The sequence below is a fragment of the Myodes glareolus genome, chromosome 26 (assembly GCF_982192425.1).
Source record: "Myodes glareolus chromosome 26, mMyoGla1.1, whole genome shotgun sequence".
Taxonomy (NCBI): Eukaryota; Metazoa; Chordata; class Mammalia; order Rodentia; family Cricetidae; genus Myodes; species Myodes glareolus.
In genome coordinates this window covers 20498473-20511936 of record NC_142051.1, presented here as the reverse complement: position 1 = coordinate 20511936, position 13464 = coordinate 20498473, and the positions used below count along the sequence as shown (strand labels likewise).

The 13464-nt window shown below is 40.1% G+C and overlaps 1 protein-coding gene across 11 annotated transcripts in view; it reads left to right on the top strand.

Annotated features, from left to right (window-relative positions):
* Osbpl8 (oxysterol binding protein like 8) overlaps positions 1 to 13464 on the top strand; it is a 135184-nt gene that overhangs the window by 79303 nt on the left and 42417 nt on the right. For all 11 annotated transcript variants that reach the window (XM_048418196.3, XM_048418195.3, XM_048418194.3 and 8 more), the window contains 2 exons: positions 4593 to 4663; positions 10878 to 10955. In XM_048418196.3, the coding sequence (XP_048274153.3) occupies positions 4593 to 4663; positions 10878 to 10955 (149 nt within the window). The remainder of the gene's footprint in view (positions 1 to 4592; positions 4664 to 10877; positions 10956 to 13464) is intronic.

The following is a 13464-nucleotide window of genomic DNA, read 5'->3' as shown; positions in this document are numbered from 1 at the left end:
TGCTTCAGGCATTGATTCTGATGTTGATATGTCTCTGTGATGTATAGACAGAGTCAGTGTAGGGAGTAGCTAATCTTACCTGCCCTTAGAGGTAAGAGAAACTTCATTAAGGTACGTACCATCCATATCTGCCTCACAGATTTTAGTATTGTCAACTCTCTAATGGGATTCTTGCAGTAATAATTGAATCGCTTTTTAGGATAAGGCTGTATTTGAATATGGAATACATGCATGTTTGTCCCACTGTGTTTATGCACTTAAATTTATTATTTTTAGATTTGTCTACCTTTTGCCTTTGTGTATATATGTGCACGTTGTGTGTGCCTGGTGTCCCTGGAGATAAGTAAAGGGAGCAGGAGCTCCTGGGACTCAGACTGCAAAAACGAGCGTTCCTGGCCACAGTCTCTCCAGCCCTGTTTATGAATTTTAGATTCCTGCTTTTAGACTATTTAGAAATGATGAGAGTCGGCATTTAACTCAATATAAACTACATGCAATACTGTGGAGTGTTTATATGCATGTTCATCTAACTCTTATAATGCATTATTAGTTATTTCTTTAGCTTTTTGAGATGATGTCTTATCATGTTACCCAATTTGATCTCAGACTTCCAGATTCTGCTGTTCTTCCTGCCCCAGCCTCCCAAATAGCTGCTCTGCAGGCACACGCCTCACATCCGGTCTGGGTGGTTGGTTGATTGATTGAGTTCTCTTGCCTCTTCCTTCCCCTCCTTTTCTTCCTTTCTTTTGCTGCTTCTTTCTTCCCCCTTCCTCCTCCCATGTCCTCTCCAGTGCTTTCTCCCCTCTCTTTGATTTCTCCTTTACTGAAGATTTATTTTCCACTCTTCTTTATTGCCTTCAGGAATGTCTCCAGTTTGTCAGTAAGAGAGAAAAGTTAGTTTGGATGATTCTGTCCCTTAAGAAATCATCCCACTGGAGTTCTGGGGATATATCTTGCTCAGTAGAGAGCATTTCTAGCATGAACTTGATGTTGATTTTGACCCCCCCCCCACATTGCTGTATACACTGGGTGAAGTGGTACTAACCTGTGTAAACTCAAGGGGAATCAGAAGTTCTGGGTCTTTCTTGGCTCCACAGCAAGTTCAAGGCCAGCTGTGGCTACACGAGGACCTGTCTCAGAAGAAAGAAAGAGAGAGGATGGGGGAGTAAGAAATGAGCTTGCTAGGAGGAAAGCTCTGAGCAGATGATTTCATGTAAAGTGGTCCAGTAGCACAAAAGTAGTATTCAGCTTGACACTGGTGGACTCAGGGGAACTCTTGATTGCCTCTCTATGAGTTAATTCTTTTTAAAAACTCACTTTTATTCTTTGAGAACTTCACAATGTATATAAAACACAGTTCTTTTTTTATTTATAAAAGTTTATTAATTTATAAAAGTTTCCATTTCCGTCCCTCCTCCCAACACCCTCCCACTCTCCCCACTCCCTCTCCTCCTCCCTCTCCATCCCTAAGAGCAGTCAGGGTTTCCTGCCCTGTGGGAAGTTCAACTTCCTCCCCCCCTCCCTCCAGGTCCAGGAAGGTGAGCATCCAAACAGACTGGATCCCCAAAATCCAGTATACGTAGAAGAAACAAGTCCCAGTGTCATTGTCAATGGCTTTTCAGAAATACCCCGTGTCAGCCACATTCAGAGAATTCGGCCACATTTAGAGAATCTGGTTGGATCACGTGCTCGTTCAGTCCCAGTCCAACTGGCCTTGGTGAACTCTAATTAGATCAGTCCCCTTGTATCAGTGGGTGAACGCACTCCTCATGGTCCTGCCTTTCTTGTTCATGTTTTCCCTCCTTCTGCTCCTCATTTAGACCTTGGGGGCTCCGTCATGTGCTCCAATGTGGGTCTCTGTCTCAATCTCCATCCATCAACGGGTGAAGGTTCCCTCTGGTCTTGCCTTCTTTGCTCACGTTCTCTTTCCTTCTGCTGCTCATTTGGACCTAGGAAGTTAAGTCAAGTGTTCCAATGTGGGTCTCTGTCTCTATCTCCATCCATCGCCAGATGAAGGTTCTATGGTGATATGCAAAATATTCATCAGTATGGTTATGGGCCAAGGCCAGTTCAGGCACCCTCTCCTCTGTCCAGAGAACAATCTGGGGATCTCTCCTTGGACCTGGGATCCCCTTTATAATCAAGTCTCTTGTGAACCCTAAAATGGCTCCCTTAGTTGAGATATATACTTCCCTGCTCCCATATCCATCCTTCCTCCCTCCTCCCCATCCCAATTCCCCCGAGCTTTCCCCATTCCTCCCCTACTCCCTTCTCTCTAACCCTCTCCCCTTCCAACAACTCCCCCACCCCCCATGCACCCGAGGTTGCCTGACACTCTTGTCTACTTCCAATCTCCAGGAGGATAACTACATGATTTTCTTAAGGTTCACCTTCTTATTTAGCTTCTCTAGGATCACGAGTAATAGGCTCAAAGACCTTTAATTATGGCTAGAATCCACTTATGAGTGAATACATACCATATTCCTCTTTTTGGGTCTGGCTTATCTCACTCAGTAAAGTGTTTTCTATGTCCATCCATTTGCATGCAAAATTCAAGATGATATTGTATTTTACTGCTCCTATACACAAAGGATAAAGAAGCAGGGAGGGAAATCAGAGAAACTTCACCTTTCACGATAGCCACAAATAGCATAAAATATCTTGGGATAACTCTGACCAAGGAAGTAAAAGACCTATTTGACAAGAACTTTAAGTCTTTGAAGAAAGAAATTGAGGAGGATACCAGAAAATGGAAAGATCTCCCCTGCTCTTGGATTGGGAGGATCGACATAGTAAAAATGGCAATTCTACCAAAAGCAATCTATAGATTCAATGCAATCCCCATCGAAATCCCATCAAACTTCTTCACAGACCTTGAGAGAATAATAATCAATTTTATATGGAAAAACAAAAAACCCAGGATAGCCAAAACAATCTTATATAATAAAGGAACTTCTGGAGGTATAACCATCCCTGACTTCAAACTCTATTACATAGCTACAGTTTTGAAAACAGCTTGGTACTGGTATAAGAACAGAGAAGTCGACCTATGGAATCGAATAGAAGACCCAGATATTAACCCACAAACCTATGAACACTTGATTTTCGACAAGGGAGCTAAAGGTATGCAATGGAAGAAGGAAAGCATCTTTAACAAATGGTGCTGGCATAACTGGATGTCAACCTGTAGAAGAATGAAAGTAGATCCATATCTATCACCATGCACAAAAATCAAGTCCAAATGGATTAAAGACCTCAACATTAATCTGACCACTTTGAACCAGATAGAAGAGAAAGTGGGAAGTAGTCTACAAGACATAGGCACAGGAGACCATTTCCTAGGTAGAACCCCAGTAGCAGAGACAATAAGAGAATCAATGAATAAATGGGACCTCCTGAAACTGAGAAGCTTCTGTAAAGCAAAGGACACTGTCAGTAAGACAAAAAGGCTACCTTCTGACTGGGAGAAGATCTTCACCAACCCCTCATCAGAAAAAGGCCTGGTCTCCAAAATATACAAAGAACTCAAGAAACTAGACACTAAAACTCTAATTAACCCAATTAAAAAATGGGGTACTGATCTGAACAGAGAATTCTCAACAGAAGAACTTCGAATGGCCAAAAGACATTTAAGGTCATGCTCAACATCCTTAGTGATCAGGGAAATGCAAATCAAAACAACTATGAGATACCATTTTACACCGGTCAGATTAGCTAAAGTCAAAAACATCAACGATAGCCTATGCTGGAGAGGATGTGGAGAGAGGGGAACTCTCATCCATTGTTGGTGGGAATGCAAACTTGTGCAGCCACTGTGGAAATCAGTGTGGTGGTTTCTCAGGAAACTGGGAGTCAACCTCCCTCAAGACCCAGCAATTCCACTCTTGGGAATATACCCAAGAGATGCCCTATCATACCACAAAAGCATTTGTTCAACTATGTTCATAGCAGCACTATTTGTAATAGCCAGAACCTGGAAACAACCTAGGTGCCCCTCAATAGAAGAATGGTTAAAAAAGGTGTGGAACATATATACATTAGAGTTTTACTCAGCGGTAAAACACAGTTCTATTATATAATCATATTCACCCTCCAGGCTTCCCCCAACTCTTCCCAGATATACATCTTGCTTCTTCCCTCCACTTAACCCCTTCTGTATTTTGTTCTTTTAATTCTTTTTAATGTATACATGTGATTGATTGAGTTGATGAATACTATGTGTGTATGGGTGCAGAGGCCAGAAGGGAGTGACAGAGCCCTTGGGCTGGAGTTGCAAGCAGTTATGAGTTGCATGATGTGGGTGTTAGGAACTGAACTTAGGACCTTTGGAAGAATAGCAAGTGCTCTTAACCCTTGAGCCACCTCTCCAAGCTCCCACCTCCTTTAAAACAAAAACACACAGAAGCTAGTTTGGCTCCACCTTAATTTTAAAGAAATACAGTGAGATGACAATAAGCCATAGTAGTTTGAGCTCTGTAAGCACAGATGAATACCAAGTATATCTAAATGGAATGGCTCGTATTTACTCTTTAACATTAATGACTGTATATTCAAAAGTTGTAATAATTGAATATTGGCATTTCCCCCCAAAGGTTTTGAAAGAGGAAAAGAAGATATTTCTCAAAATAAAGATGATTCTTCACTTTCAATGTCAAAGAGCAAGGTAGGCATATTATTGTTTCCAATATGTAATAGTACATTTTTCCAATATTTAAAGTGAGGGTACTAAAATTGAAATCCTGTTTTTATGTCTAAACCTTGTAGTATATATGAAAAGTATAAAGGTCTATACTCCAACTGATTGAGGTACTATTGAATATTTGAAAAGTATTGGTTAGTAGCTATTACTCTCTTCAGAGTGATACTGGTTTTGGTATGTGGGCTACAGCAGGATGTTTCAAAGTGGAATCTGAGTGCTCCATTCAGAGATGCCTCAGGCTTCATGGTTTAACATAACACTTTTAGATATTTTAGACTTATTTATATGGCAGTCAGAATGCATACATTTGCCAGGCAATGAATAAAGATCTCTGCAGTACTATCCTATAATTAAAACAGGGCATGATTATTCTAAATCAGTATTTTTCAAAAACCACTATAATGATGTGGTGCCCCTCTATAGATGGATAAAAGTTGAGCGAGTTTTCAAAATTTGGACTTTTGGCTTTTTTTCTGATAAGATTTAGTGGCAGCAACAAAAGCTTTTAGTAAAGGTTTTGGAATTTACTTCAACGGTTGGAAGAAGCTTCTTCTTCCAGTGAACTTACTGCTAATTGCAGCAGTGGGCTTTGCTCATCCTGCGTTGTGTGTTTGCTCTTGTTCTTGAGAATAGTTGGGAAGATTACATAGTATGTTTTGATGCATGTTTTGTACATACTATTCATGGTTTAAAAGTACTTGTAATTTAAAGGTGCATGTTTAGGATGACAGTTGAATAGTACATTTTATTTACTGGGCATATATGTGCAGGTACATGTGTACATGTGTGCATGTGGAGGCCAGAGGACAACTGTGGTTATTTTTCTTAGGCACTATCCATCTTTTCTGTAACACACAGGGTCTCTCATTGTCCTGGAATTCACCAAGTAGGTGAGACTAGTGGGCCCCAAAGAACCCGCCTCCCCACTTTTCTGCATTAGAATTACAAGCACACATGGCCATACCTGTCTCTGCTCCCACCACTGTTTCCTGTGGGTCTGGGGATCTAACCCAGGACCTCATGCTTTCCAAGCAAGTATTTTACTAAATGAGCTGTCTTCAAGATCCATGCCTTGTATTTATATAGCATTTCTTTTCTTACTCATTGCAAGGTTTATAGCTGAGTCCCCTGTAATAAAAGGCATACTAACAAGACAAAATATATATATTTATTTAACACTAAGTACAGACATTCATTTCCCAGCCGACCAGACCCAAATAATCACACAGAAACTATATTAATTTGACCAGTGACTTAGATGTATTCCTAACTAGCTCTTACATGTTCAATTAACCCATTTCTATTAATCTATGTTTTGCCATGAAGCTGTGGCTTACTGTTAAGGGTTCTGGCATCTTTTCTCTTTTAGCGACTACATGGCTTCTCCTGACTCCACCACACCAACTCACTCAATCACTCTATCACTCACTCACTCACTCTGTCTGTCTGTCTGTCTGTCTGTCTGTCTGTCTGTCTATCTATCTATCTATCTATCATCTATCTATCATCTATCTCTATGTTTGGATGTCTTGCCTGGCTTTTTTCTGCTAAACCATTGGCCAAAAGCTTTATTCATCAACCAATAAAAGCAAAACATATACAGAAGGACAAACCACTTCACTTAAGTGCCATGTTGAAGCCTCCAGAAGTGAAGATAATCCTTTCCCCAAAGAAACAAGTAGGGAAACTTGTATATTTTTATGTTTTGGTTTATGAGGAGTGTAGGTATGGTTGAGCAGAAAGAACAGTGAAAGGATTAGAGATCTAAACCAGTTGTGCACTCCCTGTCTGGAGTACAGTGCTCTAGGTTCAGTTCCCAGCTTCCTAAAAATAAATAAATAAAATAAGTGAGTAATAAACACATGAATAAATAAATAGAATATTTTAGTTTTCTTTTAATTGCTGTGACAAAACGCTGAGCACACTAGCTCGCAGGAGGGAAGAGTTTGTTTGGCTTACATGTCCTGTCACAGTTCATCCTTGAGGGAAGTCAGAACAGGAGCTCAGTCAGGAACCTGGACGCAAGTACTGAAGAAAAAGTGCTGCGTACTGGCTCGTTTAGTCTGCTCTGTTATATATGCCTGGACCACCAGCCCAGGGGGAACACTGCCCACAGTAAACTAGACCTTCCTATGTCAGTCATTAATTAAGAAAATTCCCACAAGCCAATCTGACGGCAGTAATTTTTCAGTTGAGAGCCCTTCTTTCCAGGAGACTCTAGTTTGTGTCAAGTTGACAGAAACTAAATAGCAGAGAGGGTAATGTTTGTGGGAATTCTTGGTGTCTCTGTGTCTTCAAGTATAGGAGAGCATTTGCTTCATGAAGGGAAGTGTTAGATTTTTTTTTTTATGGCTTGTTCCCAGGAAGAAAAATAATAAGATAGAACCAGAGAATGTCCTCCTTCCTTCTGCACTGTCTCATAGTTCCTTCATCTTAAAACAAACAGATGCTGTTTTCAAGCACTGTGTGCTGGGCTCTCCTGGCATTTCATATCATCTGCTTTTGTGCTGGTGGTTTTGTTCTTGGAGACAGGGCTTCTCTTGTAGCCCAGGATGGCCTTGACCTCACAGAGATCCACCTGCCTCTGCCTCCCAAGTGCTGGAATTAAAGGCTTTCACCACCACCACTTGGCTTATGATTTCAATTTTTCAAAATTGAAGAAAAATATATCCTTAGCACCATTGCTAGAAATGCAAAGCTTGTCTTTATGCACTTAGTACCAGAATTGTTGAGTATTTGGTGTAACAGAATTACTGCTCAGGAGCTATAAAACATAAGCACAAAGACCTGTGTGGCACAGCTGCTATTTGCCGTCATTGTGTAGCTTGTAGAAATAGAGAAGGGACCACGGAACCGAACTTTGCAGCCTCTGATGTACACTAATGCCTAAAACAGACGTGTGCCTTGTTACACCTGTGCTTTGTATAAAAGAGTATTTAGTGTGTTGATCTTTAAAATTAACTAGGAAGTTAAAGTCTCCATTATATTAGCTAGGCACATCTCACATGTTCAGTAACTGCATGTGGTAGTGACTGCCATGTCACACAACTCAAATGTAGTGAAATTGAGAACAGTCTGGACTGCACGTGAGCCTGTCCTGGAGAAACACAGAGCCTGGAGAGAATAACTGTTACAGGATAACCTTTTGTGTTGGTGATGCTGCACTTGTTCTGCCATTTTTCAAGAGATCTATAGTAACTTGTTTGTTCCTAGGTATTTTTATTCTTATTTAAGTAATTGGGGAGAACAAGTTTAAATTTTAAAACTTATTTTATTTTAATGTGTGTAGGTGTTCTGCCTGCATGTGTGCCAGTGCTCCACACGTGAGGTGCCGAAAGAAGCCATACGAGGGCCTTGGGCTCCCTGGAACTGCAGTTACAGAGCCTTGTGAGCCACCGTGTGGGGCTGGGAATTGAACTCTGGTTCTCTTGAAGAGCAGCCAGTGCTCTTAAAGGCCAAGACGTCTCTTCACCCCTCAAACAGCATTTTTAAAATGAATTTTTAATCATCCTATGTCCATGACAGGAAAGGCCAGTATGAGTAACTTATAAGGAAGATAAATGGAACCTTGTTGCTAAGATAAGGGGTTTCTGTAATATAGATCCCTTACTTGATGCTCCAACATCTCTGAACCGCTTATACATTTATAAGTTAGTACTACCTGTTTTCAAAAGATATGCTTACCTCAATGTTTAGAGTTTCTTTCCAACCCCATAATATCTTTGTAATCACAGTGACATACTATTTTTCCTTATGAATGTAGTGTTTTGTAGTTTCTATAGGAAATCACAAGACATTTTGTACCTTAATGCTTTGCTCTGAAAGGTAGATTTTAACTACATCTGCAATCTGGAATATAATTAGAAACTTGAGTCAGAGCGTATGCCAAGTATTATGTTAAACACTTTATATGTGTTACCTTATTAACCCCCAAAGCAACCTTGTGAGTTAGCAGTAAATGGGGATATTTTACTAGTTAGGACACTAAGAACTAAGAGATAAATAACTTCTTAAAGTTGCATTGCCTGTAAGGCAATAGTAGTAGGGGGCGGGGGAGAGGCATGCTAGCATTCTAAAGCCATTTAACAGAGTCAAGAAATTCTAAGTATTAAAAATCCTGTGGTAACCAGTCATGTTTGTGCAGGAAGAGAAGCCTCCTACAGTGAATATCTTCACCAATGAAACAAAGATGGCTCATGTTTTGGGTCTATTAATTCAGAATCAGGCCTGGTGGACCGTTCCAGGAATTCCAGCTGCTTAGGAGCCTGCTGAGGCAGGAGGATTTTAAGTTCAAGGTCAGCCTGAGCAACTTAGTAAAGCCCTTTCTCAAAATGTAAAAACAGAAAAGGGGGATTGTAGGTGTAGCTCCTACAGCAGAGCAGTTGTTAGCATGCAAGAGGCCGTAATAGGTTCAACCCCAATACCAAAGTTTAAGAAAAGTAGCGTGCTGGCTCGGAAAGCTGAGGTAGTGATGTTTGGGTAGGAAATGGTTGCTGACTTATTGTTCCCCACAGCTAGACTGCACAGTACTGTCAGAGGCTGCTGAAGGTGTGTCTTGATGTACCAGTCTCACACACACGCTTCCAGTCTGCTTATTCATATGACAATGCTATCTTCTAATAACCAAACCAGATCTTGTCACTCGGAGTTGTTGGGGACACATTTTTTTTTCAGAAAGAGAAGTTTTGCATTTGATTCTGGTTGCTACATTGTATGAAGAGCTTTGAAATGCAATAAACAAACACAGACTACTGAGAACATGAGGCTCAGAATTAGGTACAAAGTCCTGCTTATCTACTTGGTGTCTGTATGATTTGGGGAAATATATTTAATCTGTAGATATAGTCTTCTTATTAGTAAAGGGGTTACTTCTGCTATCTCAGGGTTGTTTTAAGCATGAAGTGAAGTGGTCCATACACAATACTTCGTAAATAGTAGGTCAGCAACGTAAAAGTTTAACCAAGTTGGTCTCTGTCTTCTGTATTGAAAAGTATTTGCAGTTTGCTCCCTGTTCTTACTACCATCAGCATAATCTCATTTATTCCCCGTTTCTGTAAAGTATTTCATGTCAACCACCAGGAATATTTTTAGTACCGAGAAGATAAACTTTAGTGACATTTTCATTCTGTTGATTTATCAAAAATTATTTAACTCATTCCTTTTCTTCAGCTGGTCCACTGACCATCATCATTGAATGATATTTAAATATTTTTATCCTTGACTATAGTCAATGATACTCTGCAGGTCTAACATTTAAAAGCTGCTATTTGGATCAAGTTCCATGTAATCCTTGATACTAAAAGTATTACTAAGAATGCTAGTATGTTTCCCATGTCTTACAATGGTAAAAATGAGACATTATAGGATGTTGAAGAAGCAGATAGGTTTTGTTGTTTGAAGATTTCTAGAAACGGCTTTCAAACATAAGCTCTGTGCCGCAGGGAAAGGTTATGGGCACTGGGTTGGGAGGTCTGGGTTTTGGTTACTGCTGTGTTAATGATTGTGACTAATCGACCCCTTACATGATTTTTGATCATGTGAAATGAATATAAAACCATGCTGTTCAATTTTTAAGGTTTTATGAAGATTAAATAACAATTAACTATAAACTCAAAACCTACATTTTTGTTATTAATCATTAAATTAATTAATTTTATCATTAATATTATTTAATTATAATCATAGTTTAATAGTTAATGACAAAAAGGTGGGAGGGCACAGATCCTGGGAGTATTGATGTTGAAACATTGGACAGCTAAAGTGCCTTAGTCTTAGTTTGTGAAGCTGGCTGGAGTTGGGTAGTGGGTTGTCTGTGTGTCAGTCTGATGAAACTTTCCTTTTTTGTTTAGCACTTTTCAGCGGTCACTTTAACACTGCTTTGGCAATTTTTATCCTAAGAAAACTGAATAATTGTATATTTTTTAAAAAATGTTCTGAGAAACAGAGTATAAAATTTAGAAATATTAACTTCACATTGCAGATTAATTTTTGAGCATGTGCGTTTGTGTGTGTGTCATAACACAAATACCAACTAGGGAAAACCTTTATTGAAAATCTTCATTTGCTTAAACCATAGCAGCAAATGGGAAGCATGTAAGAAACGTAACGTTGTGTTTTATGTGGTATGTGAAATAAATTAAGTTTTAATTCTCATCCCTTTCTTTCACTTCCGTCTCAGTCTGAATCTAAACTTTACAATGGCTCAGAAAAGGACAGTTCCAGTTCGAGCAAACTCACCAAGAAGGAGTCTCTCAAGGTCAGTTTCTGTGCTTGCTTTAATAATGACAACGTTTCTCCCTTTCCTCCCTCTAGAACCCCTGCCCCCGTATGCCCTTCCCTGCTCTCCTAAATTCATGGCCTCTTTTGTTAATTGTTATTGCATGCATATGTGTCTATTCCAGAATATAATCTGCTCAGCCCAGCCAGTGTCACTCGTCAGTGTGTTTTCAAAGCTGTCAGTTTGGCACTGGAAAGCCAGCTGAGGTATTCTTCCCTGAAGAGGGCCGCCCCTTCTAATCCTGGGTTTTCTCAGTTGCCTATAGTTGTTTGTGTGGGATTGAGGCCTTGTACGCTTTTGCCTGTCCCCCTTACATGCCAATGGTGTTGTGTAGTGTGAATTCTAACTGGTCAGATATTGGGTAAATGCTGAAAGATAAGAGAAGTAAAGGAGCCAGCCACTAGAGAGACTTCTTACCTCCACCAATTCCTTAGCCCAAAGGGATCTCTGCAAATCCTCAGACTGAATGGGCAAGAAATCCTGTCTCCGTCTGCCTTATATTCCCTTCTCCACTTCCCTAGTGCTGGGTTAAAGGTCTGTGCCTCCCAAGTGCTGGAGTCAAAGGTGTGTGCCCCCACTGCCTGACCTCCATGGTTAACTAGTGGCTAGCTCTGCCCTCTGGTTTTCAGGCAAGCTTTATTTGTTAGAGCACAAACAAGATATCACCACAGTGATCTTGTTCAGCTCACGTTTGGACAGTGGTGTTGATGGAACTTTACAGGTGTAGCATCTGATGTTACTATGAAACTCTCAGCGAACTTCCTGATCCTATCACATTGTGCTTAGTATGTGTTTTTGAAAGTGGTCTAACGCAAGATATTTATGTGTATGCTTCTAAAGGGAGAAGAAAAAACTCCAGAGGGATGGAAAGGCGAAATGTTCTTATTTTTATAGTGTGAGGTCAGCTGATCATTTTTGATGACTGTTGAGAGCAGGCTGTTTCCAGCTTCAGCTGGTCGTAGCACAGGCTCAGGATCAGTGTCCCTTCCCAGCTTTAACAATAGAGTGACACCCATTGTGTGGGGGGCACCCAGTGGACATTTCTGGCATCCATTTAAATTAGTTTGCCAATTACCCGGTCCATAGGAGTATGATGTATTTTGTTTGACCTGTATTGCATTTTAAATTTTGAGACACTGAAAGTCCAGATTTCTAATTTCTCTTAAGAAATGTGCAGCGTTGGGGCTGCCTTCTTGAATGGCCACAGATCTTGGAGCTTACAGGACACATGCTCTCTACTCTTATGGTGCCTGCTGATCCATCTTGTCCATCTGTGCTCTATGGCTGGTCCTGTGTGCATCTGCATTGGCCGTCTCACAGTAGACCACAGTGGGTAATAGCATTGACTGTTCTTTAGAGGACCTGAGTTCAGTACCCAGTACCCACATGGCCCAGTTCAGAAGATCTGAGGGCCTTTTCAGGCATCCACGAGCACTGCATACATATCACAAACATACATGTAGGTTGGAAAAAACACAATATACAAAATAAAAGTAAAGTCTCAAAAAAATAAAACGCTATTAAGTCTAAGGCATTGGAGGTGTATAACATTTACACTTTATTATTATGTGTGCATAATCTCAAATTTAACTTTGATAGATTATTATCTTATTTAAGAAAAACTGTGACACTAATAGGTTATTACTCTTTCCTCTATTCAAATAACAAAACAATAATAAAACTATTAGTTCACTTCTGTTTTCTTGGGTTACTTCATAGAAGTAATTTACCTATAAAACTAAAATGGTTAATATTTTGAGCAAATTGATCTCTTAATTGTTTTCCTTATTTATTTCAGTCCTAGATTTTTGTAAAATAAAAGGTCACAACTTGGACCTTTTTTGGGAGCAGTTGCAGCACTGTTTGTAATAAACAAAGTTAGGAGCTAAGACAATCTCTACGAGTCAGAGTGCATTAGGAGAACAGCCTGGCTCTTGAGATCGCAGCCGTGGACGGCAGTCTGTCTTGGTTTGCATCCGGCTTCACACCTTGATAGCAGTGTGATTCTGGGCACATTGCTGTCTCTGCTTCAGAGTTCTTGAATATAATAAGGCTAATAATACTTCTACTTGAAAAGCTAACTGTGGTGATTGAATGAAGTAATGTTACAGATATGAGTTTAGAATGATGACAGTTCACCAAATGGTGCTAACGCTCTCAGTATTTTATTTGAGCTGGGGATCCTCTAGCACAGGTGAAAGAATATGGTAGACAGAGGAACTCTCAAAACAAACCAAAAACCCCAAAGCCAGCAGTGCTACTCAGATGCCTTTAGTCCTCGTGGAGGCAGTCAGGCTGATCCCTGAGTTCCAGAACAGCTCCTCGGAGAAACCCTGTCTCAAAACCAAACAAACAAATCAATTGGATTTTTTTTGTTTTTAAAAACACAGAAGCTGTGCATTTCTACAGATTGTGTGTATCTGAAAGGATAAAAGTGATTTAAAATGATCCAGAGGACTGGACTAGTGGTCACAGAAGCCAGACTCCT